Source organism: Papio anubis, unplaced genomic scaffold, assembly GCF_008728515.1.
Source record: "Papio anubis isolate 15944 unplaced genomic scaffold, Panubis1.0 scaffold275, whole genome shotgun sequence".
NCBI classification, from domain to species: domain Eukaryota; kingdom Metazoa; phylum Chordata; class Mammalia; order Primates; family Cercopithecidae; genus Papio; species Papio anubis.
Window position 1 is genome coordinate 89,437 of NW_022162837.1, and position 10,102 is coordinate 99,538.

Genomic DNA, 10,102 nt, shown 5'->3' on the forward strand with positions numbered 1-10,102 from the left:
ATCCCCTCAGGTGCCTTCAGCCTGCTTTGTGATACCCCAAGTCAGCCCGAGAGGCACCCTGGGTTTGAACCAGGAAGGCCACGGTCCCTGGACCCCCCCTCAGGCACTGATGTTAAGGCACTTTCATTCGTGGGGGACAAGGAACACTTCTCGGTGGCGCTTTCTTTTTTTATTATTCCACAGGTAACACACCTCCCCCGCCTCAAACCTTACCTTCCCCTCGGGGTCCTTCGTCCCACTTTCAGGTACCATGAATGTGTCTGAAACGCTGCCTCCATTCGAACCAAGGACTCCAGTGTTTCCGGAGCCCAGCTCCATGGCTGATGGGAAGGAACTTTATTCCGTTGGGGACCCAGGGTAGCTTCTTGGGATCACGATTACTCTTTTCTGCCACAGGTGCACCACCTCACCTCCCTCTCTATTTACCTTCCCCTCAGGGGACTTCTGCTTGCTTTGGGGTACCCTTCACGTTCCCTAGATGCACCCTACATTCGAAACAGGGACCACAGTGTCCCTGTGGCCCAGCACAGGGGCTGATGGGAAGGCACTTTGGTCTGTGGCGACACATGCCCCACTTCTCGGCAGCGTGGTTTTTTTTTTCTCCAACAGTTGCCTCACCATATCTCCCTCAAACCTTGTCTTCCAATCAGGGACCTTCTTCTGATTTGTGGTACTCCTACCTGGCCCAAGATGCACCCTGGGTTCGAACCAGGGATGCCAGGGTCTCCAGGTACCAGTGCAGGGGTGGGAAGGCACTTTCGTCCCTGGAGACCCAGGAACGCTTCTTAGCGGTGCGGTTTTTTTGTTTTTTTTTTCTGCCACATGTGCCCCACCTCCCCTCATTCCAACCTTACTATCCACTCAGGAGCCTCTGGCCATCATTGTGGTACCACTAACAGGCCTGAAAAGCACCCTGGGTTCGAACCAGTGTACCCACCAACCAGCGCTGGGGCTGATGGGAAGGTACTTTCATCCCTGGGGAGACCAGGAACGCTTCTCCCTGGCGTGTTTTTTTTTTTTTTCTTTTCTTTTTTTTTTTTTTTCTGCCACAGGAGCCCCATATGCACTCCTTCTAGCCTTACATTCCCCTCAGGGTCATTCTGTCCATTTTGGAGTATCCTTAGTGGCCCGAGATGCACCCTGGTTTTGAACCATGTATGCCAGGGTTCCCGGGGCCCAGCACACGGACTGAGGGGTAGGCACTTTTGTCTGTGCTGGACCCAGGAACACTCCTCACTAGCGCGATTTTCTATCTTTTTTTTCTGCCATCGGTGTCCACCTCCCCTCCCTCACAGTTAACCTTTCCCTCAGAGGCCTTTTGCACACTTTGGGGTACCCCTAGCGAACACAAGACACACCCTGTATTCGAAACTGGGACTCCAGAGTCCCCGGAGCACAGTGCAGGGGCTGATTGTAAGGCATTTTCTTATCCGTGGGACACAGGCCCCGTTTATCAGCGGTGCGTTTTCCTTTTCTCTCCTTCGGTTGGATCATCTCCCTGCCTTCACACCTTACCTTCCAATCAGGGGCCTTCTGCCAGGTTTCTGGTACCCCTAGTAGGCACAAGAAACACCCAGGGTCTGAACCAGGGTCATTAGGGTCTCCGGGTAGCAGCGCAGGGGCTGATGGGAAGGCACATTCATCCCAGGAAGACAGGAATGTGTCTCGGTAGTGTGTTTTTTATCTTCTCTGCCACAGGTGCCCCAACTCACCTCCCACAAACTTTACTTTCCCCTCAGGGGACTTAGGCCCCTTTATCATACCACTACCAGGCCCGAGACACACCCTGGTCTTGAGACTGTGATGCCAGGTCCCTGGGACCCAGCGCAGGGGCTGATGAGAAGGCAATTTTGTCCCTGGGGAATGTAGGAACGCTTCTCGCCAGTGTGTTTTTGGTTTTTTTCCTACACTGGTGCCCCACATCCCCTCCCTCAAAGCTTACCTTCCCCTCCAGGGCCTTCTGTCCACTTTGGGGTATCACTGGTGGGCCCAAGATGCATACCGTGGGTTTGAACCAGTGACGCCAGTATCCCTGGGTCCTAATGCAGGGATTTATGGGAAGGCACTGTTTTCCCTGTGGGACCCAGGAGCGCTTTTCAGGGGTGCGTTGCTTTTAATATTTTCTGCTACAAGTGCCACAGCTCCCATTTCTCCAACATTACCTTCTCCTCAGGTGCCTTCTGCCTGCTTTCGGGTACCTCCAGTGAGCCAAAGACTCACCCTGGTTTTCAACTGGGAAGACCACGGTCACTGGGGCCCAGCACTGGGGTTGTTGTGAAGGCACTTTCTATGGTGAGGGACAAGGAATGCTTCTCGCTGGCCCGTTTTATTATGTTTTTTGTTTTTTGTAATACCACAGGTAACCCACCTCCCCACCCTCAAATCTTACCTTCCCCTCACAGGCCTTCTTCCCGATTTTGGGTACCACTTGCAGGCCCGAAACACACACTGGGTTCGAACCATGGACCACAGGGTCCCCGGGGCCCAGTGTACGGATGGATGGGAAGGCACTTTCATCTGTGGTGGACCCAGCAATGCTTCTCAGTGGCACGATTTTCTTTTTTTTTTTTTTCTTCCAAAGGTACCCCACCTCCTCTCCCTCAGAGTTTATGCCAGGGTCCCTGGGGCCTAGTGCAGGGCCTTCTGGGAAGGCACTGTTTTCCATGTGGAACCCAGGAACACTTCTCAGCGGTGCGTTGTTTTTTTTTCTTATTTAGTGCCACCAGTGCTCCGGCTCACCTCCCTCAAAAGTTACCATCCCCTCAGGTGCCTTTTACCTGCTTTGGGGTGCCCAAGTCGGCCTGAGACGCACCCTGAGTTCGAACTGGGAAGGCCACGGTCCCCGGGACCCACCGCAGGCACTGACGGGAAGCCACTTTCTTTCGTGGGGGACAAGGAACATTTCTCGGCGGTGCTTTTTTCATTTTTTATTCCACAGGTAACCCACCTCACTGCTCTCAAACCTTACCTTCCCCTCAGGGGCCTTCTTTCCGCTTTTGGGTACCACTTGCAGGCCCGAAATGCACCCTGGGTTTGAATCCTGGACCCCAGGGTCCCCAGGGTCCAGTGCACAGACTGATGGGAAGGCACTTTCATCCGTGGTGGACCCAGGAACACTGCTCAGTCACGAGATTTTTTTTTTTTTTTTTTTTTTCCTGCCAGACGGGCCCCACCTCCCCTCCCTCACAGTTTAGCTTTCTCACAGGGACCTTTTGCCACTTTGGGGTACCCCTAGCAAACCAGAGGGGCACCCTGTATTCCAACGAGGATGCCAGAGTCCCCAGCACACAGCGCAGACACTGATTGTAAGGCACTTTCCTACGTGGGGGACACAGGCCCCGATTCTCAGTGACGTGTTTTATTTTCTGTACCTCAGTTGCCTCATCTCCCTGCCCTCACACTTTACCTTCCACTCAAGGGCCTTCTGCCAGGTCTCTGGTACCCCTAGTGGGCACGGGAAACACAGAGGGTCCGTACCAGGGACCCTCTGGGTCTAATGGTCTCTGGGTAGCAGCGCAAGGGCTGATGGGAAGGCACATTCGTCTGGGGATGGCCCAGGAATGCTTCTTGGTAGTGCACTTTTTATCTTTTCTGCCACAGGTGCCCCACATCCCCTCCCTCAGACCTTACCTTCTCCTCAGGGGTCTTCTGTCTGCTTTGGGCTACCACTAGTGGGCCTGAGACGCACCCTGGGTTTGAACCAGGGACACCAGGGTCCCTGCGGCCTAACGCAGGGCCTTATGGAAAGGCACTGTTTTCTGTGTGGGACACAGGAAGGCTTCTCGGTGCACTGTTTTTTTCTTATTTGATGCCACTAGTGCCCCGGCTCCCCTCCCTCGATAGTTACCATCCCCTCAGGTGCCTTCTGCTTGCTTTGGGGTACCCCAGTTATCCCAAGACACACCCTGGATTCGAACCAGGAAGAACAAAGTCCCCAGGGCCCACCATAGTCACTGATGGGAAGGCACTTTCTTCCATGGGGGACAAAGAACGCTTCTCAGCGACGCTTTATTTTTTTTTTTATTCCACAGGAAACTCACCTCCCCGCCCTCAAAACTTACCTTCCCCTCAGGTGCCTTCTTTCCGCTTTCGGGTACCATGAGCAAGTCTGAAACGCTGCCTGCGTTAGAATCAGGGACTCCAGTGTTCCCGCGGCCCAGCACAGGGGCTGGTGGGAAAGAACTTTTGTCTGTGGGGGACCAAGAATAGCTTCTCGGGGTCTTGATTTTTTTTTTTGCCACAGGTGCACCACCTCACCTCCTTCACTATTTACCTTCCTCTCAGGAGACTTCTGCTGCCATTGGGGTACCCATTGCATTCCCGATATGTGCCCTACATTCGAATCAGATACCATAGCGTCCCCGTGGCCCAGTGCAGGGGCTAATGAGAAGGCATTTTTGTCCATGGCGAGAAATGCCCAGCTTCTTGGCTGCACGTATTTTTTTTTTTTTTTTTGTCTCCAACTGGTGCCTCACCATCCTTCCTGCAAACCTTATCTTCCAATCAGGGGCCTTCTCTCGGGTTTGTAGTACCCTACCTTGCCCGAGACACACCCTGGATTCAAACCAGGGATGCCAGGGTCTCCAGGTACCAGCGCAGGGGCTCATGGGAAGGCACTTTCGTCTGTGGAGACCCAGAAACGCTTTGGCGGTGTGGGCTTTTTTTTTTTTTTTTTTTCCTGCCACGTGTGCCCCACCTCCCCTCACTTCAACCTTACTATCCCCTCAGGAGCCTCTGGCCCTCTCTGTGGTACCCCTAACGTGCCGAAAGGCACCCTGCATTCGAACCAGGGACCCCAGGGTGCCCGCGGAACAGCGCTGGTCCTGTCGGAAAGGCACTTTCATTCCTGGATAGCCCAAGAATACTACTCGCTGGCACTTTTTGTTTTCTTTTTCTGCCACAGGAGACCCACATGCCCTCCTTCAAACCTCACCTTCCCCTCAGGGCCTTTCCATCTGTTTTGGAGTACCCCTAGTCTGCCCGAGATGCACCCTGTTTTCGATCCATTGACGTCTGGGTCTCTGGGGCCCAGCACACAGACAGATGGGAAGGCTTTTTTGTCTGTGGTGGACCCAGGAACGCTACTCAGTGGTGCAATTTTCTTTCTTTTTTTTCTGTTAACAACTACTGGGTATGTATGCATATATACCCAACCATACATATAGTGGTCTATATGTCTATACACTGCATCCCGGGTATATATGTTTACTCACTACCGGGTATGTATGTATATAAACCCACCCCCTGCATATATTTACCCACTACCGGGTATATATATATACACACCCAAACCTGGGTATATATATTTACCCACTACCGGGAATATACGTATATACACCCGAACCCGGGTATATATATATTTACCCACTACCGGGTATTTATGTATATACACCCAATCACTACTGGGTATTTATGTATATACACCCGACCACTACCGTGTATTTATGTATATATATTTATCCCACTACCTGGCATATATGTATATACGTCCGCCTATAGGCAAAGATATTTACCCATTACTGGGTATGTATATACACACGCCAATGGGTATATATATTTACCCACTACTGGGTATTTGTTTATAAACACCCGCCAATGGGTATATATATATTTACCCACTAACGGGTATATATGTATATAGTGGACCCATAGTGGGCCCAAGACGCAATCTGGTTTTGATCCAGGGAGGCCGTGGTCCACGGGACCCAGCACAGGCACTGACGGGAAGGCACATTCTTCCGTGGAGAACAAGGAACACTTATCAGTAGTGCGTAATTTTATTTCTTTTTTTATGCCACAAGTAACCCACCTCCTTGCCCTCAAACCTTACCTTACCTTCCCCTCAGAGGCCTTCTTCCCGCTTTTGGGTACCCCTAGAGGGCTGGAACTGTACCCTGGGTTCAACCTAGGGACCTATTTTCCCAGTGACCCAGCTCAGGGGCTGATGGGAAGGCACTTTCGTCCGTGGAGTACCCAGGAAAGATTCTTGGAGGCGTGATGTTGCTTATTTTTCCACAGGTGTACCACCACCCCTTCCTCACTATTCACCTTCGCCTCAGTGGCCTTGTGCCCACTTTGGGGTACCCGTGGTGGGCCCGAGATGCCCCCAGGTGTTCAAAACAGCGACACCAGGGTCCCCAAGACCCAGTGCAGGGACTGATGGGAAGGCACTTTCGTCCGTGGTGGACCCAGGAGCGCTTCTTAGTGGAGTGGTGGTTTTTTTTTTTTTTATCTGCCATAGGTGCCCCACCTCACCACCCTCACAGTTTACCTTCCCCACAGGGGACTTCTGCCCACTTTGGGGTACCCCTCGTGAGCCCAAGATGCCCCCTGAATTTCAACCAGGGACGCCATGGTCCCCGGGTCTCTGGGCAGGGGCTGATTTGAATGAACTTTCGTACATGGGGGACACAGGCCCCACTTCTCAGCCGCGTGTTTTGTTTTTTTTCTACCACAGTTGCCTCACATCCCTTCCCTTAAGCCTTACCTTCCCCTCAGGGGTCTTCTGTAATCTTTGGAGTACCAAAGTGGTGCGTTTGTTTTTTCTTCTCCCACAGTTGCTTCACCTCCATTCCCTCAAACCTTACTTTCCACTCAGGGGCCATCTGCCCGCTTTGTATTACCCTTGCCGGCCTGAGACACCCTTGTTTCTATCCGGTGACCTCAGGGTCTCCACGTACCAACGCAGGGGCTCATGGGAAGGCACTTTCATCTGCGGAGACCCAGGAACGCTTCTTGGTGGCACTTTTTTTTTTTTTTTCTGCCACATGTGCGCCACCTCCCTTCACTCTAACTTTACTATCCCCTCAGAAGCTTCCAGCCCTCTTTGTGATACCCGTAATGTGCCCGAAAGGCACCCTGGGTTTGAACAAGGGACCCCAGGGTACCCGTGGCCCCATGATGGGGCTGATGGGAAGGCCCTTTCGTCCCTGGGGAGCCCAGGAACGCCTCTCACTGGCGCGTTTTTTTGTTTTTGTTTTTTTTTTTTCATGTTGTGCCACAGGAGCCCCATATGCCCTCCTTCTAACCTCACCTTCCCGTCAGGGTCTTTCTGTCCGTTTTGGAGTATCCCTAGTGGGCCTGAGATACACCCTAGTTTCGAACCATACACTCCAGGGTCCCCGGGGCCTAGCTCATGGACTGATGGGAAGGCACTTTTGTCCATGGTGGAACCAGGAATGCTTTCAGTGGCGCGATTTTTTTTATTTTCACAGGTGCCCCACTTCCTCCTCCTCACAGTTTACCTTTCCCTCAGAGGCCTTTTGCCCAATTTGGGATACCCCTAGCGAACCCAAGACACACCCTGTATTCGAACTAGGGATGCCATAGTCCCCGGGGCACAGGGCAGGGGTTGATTGTAAGACACTTTCATTAATGGGACATAGGCCCCGCTTCTTGGTGGCGCATTTTTATTTCTCTCCCTGGGTTGCCTCTTCGTCCTTCACCTTACCTTCCACTCAGGAGGCTTCTGTCAGGTTTGTGGTACCCCTAGTGGGCACGAGAAATACCCAGGGTCAGAAGCAGGGACATAAGGGTCTCCATGTAGCATCGCAGGGGCTGATGGGAAGGCATATTCTTCCGGGGATGACCCAGGAACACTTCCCCGTAGTGCATTTTTTATCTTTTCTGCCACAGGTGAACCAACTCCCCTCCCTCAAACCTTACTTTCCCCTCAGGGACCTTATGCCCTCTTTGTCATACCACTACCGGGCCCAAGACGCACCCTGGTCTGGAACCAGGGACGCCAGGTCCCTCGGACCCAGTGCAGGGCCTGACAGGAAGGCAGTTTCCTCCCTGGAGGACCCAGGAAAGATTTTCGCCAGTGTGATTTTGGTTTTTTCCCGACACAGGTGCCACACGTCCCCTCCCTCAAATCTTACCTTCCCCTCAGGTGTCTTTTGTCCACTTTAGTGTACCACTAGTGGGCCCGAGATGCACCCTGGTTTCGAACCAGGGATGCCAGTGTCCCTGGGGCCTAGCGCAGGGCCTTAAGAGGAGGCACTCTTTTCCATGTGGGATCTAGGAACGCTTCCCAGTGGTGCGTTGTTTTTTTCTTATTTGGTGCCACCAGTGCCTCGTCTCCCCTCCCTCAAAAGTTACCATCCCCTCAGGTGCTTTCTGCCTGCTTTGGGGTACCCCAAGTTGGCCCGAGATGCACCCTGGGTTCGAACCGGGAAGGCCAAGGTCCCCAGGGCCCATCGCAGGTGCTGACGGGAAGGCACTTTCTTCTGTCAGGGACAAGGAACGCTTCTCGGTGGTGCTTTTTTTTTATTCCACAGGAAACTAACCTCCCCACCATCAAACCTTACCTTCCCCTCAGGGGCCTTTGTCCCACTTTCGGGTACCACTATCAGGTCCGAAACACAGCCTGCATTAGAACCAGGGACTCCAGTATTCCCAGGGCCCAGTGCCAGGGCTGATGGGAAGGTACTTTTGTCCGCTGGGGACCTAGGATAGCTTCTTTGCATCGCGATTCTTTCTTTCTGCCACAGGTGCACCACCTCACGTCGCTCACTATTTACCTTCCCCTCAGGGGACTTCTGCTTGCTTTGGGGTATGCCTCGTGTTCCTGAGATGCACCCTACATTCAAACCAGGGATGGCAGCGTACGCATGGCTCAGCACAGGGGCTGATGGGAAGGCATTTTGGTCGGTGGTGACCCATGTCCCGCTTCTCAGCAGCGAGGTTTTTTTTTTCTCCAACAGGCGCCTCACTATCCCTCCCTCAAACCTTATCTTCCAATCAGGGGCCTTCTCTCCGATTTATGGTACCCCTACCTTTCCCACGACGCACCCTGGGTTTGAACCAGGGATGCCAGGGTCTCCACATACCAGCACAGGGTCTCATGGGAAGGCACTTCCATCCGTGGAGACCCAGGAATGTTTCTTAGCAGCGCGTTTTTTGTTTTTCTGCCACATGTGCCCCACCACCCCTCACTCCAACCTTACTATCCCCTCAGGAGACTTCAGCCCTCTCTGTGGTACCTCTAATGGTCCTGAAAGGCACCCTGGGTTCAAACCAGGGACTGCAGGATACCCGCGGCCCAGAGCTGGGGCTGATGGGAAGGTACTTTCGTCCCTGGGGAACCCAGGAACACTTCTCCCTGCCACGTTTCTTTCTTTTTTTTTTTTTTTTTTTTTTCATTTTCTGCCATGTTTAAGTATTTAACAGAGTGATCGAGGCTGAAGCCAGACTTTAACCATTTGAAAAGTGACAAAAAGGAGCAAAGATTCAGGAATATAGGCCAATAACTGGTTCCTAACTACACAGGTTTCTTGAATACAGAACTCTGCCGGACACAGCACCTCACGCCTAGAATCCCAGTCCTTTGGGAAGCTGAGTTGGAAGGATACTTGATGCCAGGACTCCAGGACACAGAAAGACCCCATTTCTACAAAAAAGAATATATATATATAGAACAAAAAATTACCGGCAGATGCAGTGGCTCATGCCTATATTCCCATCACTTTGGGAGACCGAGGTATGTGGATCACTTGAGGTCAGGAATTTGAGACAAGACTGGCCAAAATGGTGACACCCCATTTCTATTAAAAATACAAAAAGTAGCCAGGTGTAGTAGCACATGCCTCCCAGCTGCTCAGTAAGCTAAGGGAGGAGAATCGCTTTTATATGGGAGGCAGAGGTTGCAGTGAGCTGAGATCGTGTCATTGCACTCCAGCAGGGGCAATACAGTGAGATTCTGTATCAAAAATAAAATAAAATGTCCGGACATGGTGGCCTCCCCCTGTCATACCAGCTCCTCAGGAGACTAAGGCACGAAGATCTCTTGAGCCCAGAGAGCTAGGGGCTGCAGTGAGCTATGATCACGCCACTGCACTCCAGCCTGTGTGACACAGCAAGACCCTGTCTCTAAAATAATAATAATAAAAGTAAATAAAAAAGAACCCTGGGCCCCACCTGAGAGATTCAAATTCGTTTGCTTTAGCACAGGGCCATGGAATCTGTCCCAGCATCCTAAAAGCTACCTCAGTGAGTTAAGAGGAAGGATTGGCATTGAAAGAGCTGTCAACAAGCTGTGACAAAGAGAAAGCTCCTCTGTCAGGCAGCGAAGTGGAGTCAAATAACAGGTTTTTGTTTGGTT

At 52.2% G+C, this 10,102-nt stretch overlaps 1 protein-coding gene across 2 annotated transcripts; it reads left to right on the forward strand.

Annotated features, from left to right (window-relative positions):
* Positions 1-4,243: 4,243 nt before the first annotated feature.
* Positions 4,244-9,474, forward strand: LOC116272949. 2 transcript variants are annotated; one of them, XM_031661868.1, is made up of 2 exons: positions 4,244-4,305; positions 5,685-9,474. In XM_031661868.1, the coding sequence occupies exon 2, from the start codon at positions 6,324-6,326 to the stop codon at positions 7,284-7,286; it is 963 nt and encodes a 320-aa protein (XP_031517728.1). In that variant the 5' UTR covers positions 4,244-4,305; positions 5,685-6,323; the 3' UTR covers positions 7,287-9,474. The 2 variants fall into 2 exon arrangements, with proteins under 2 accessions (XP_031517728.1, XP_031517729.1); XM_031661869.1 differs by lacking the exon at positions 4,244-4,305 and having other exon boundaries at positions 5,478-5,767; positions 6,019-9,474.
* The last annotated feature ends 628 nt before the right edge of the window (positions 9,475-10,102 follow it).

What these genes read in the sequence shown, in the direction of transcription:
- LOC116272949 (XM_031661868.1), top strand. Translation starts at nt 6,324, where the DNA reads ATGCCCCCTGAATTTCAACCAGGGACGCCATGGTCCCCGGGTCTCTGG.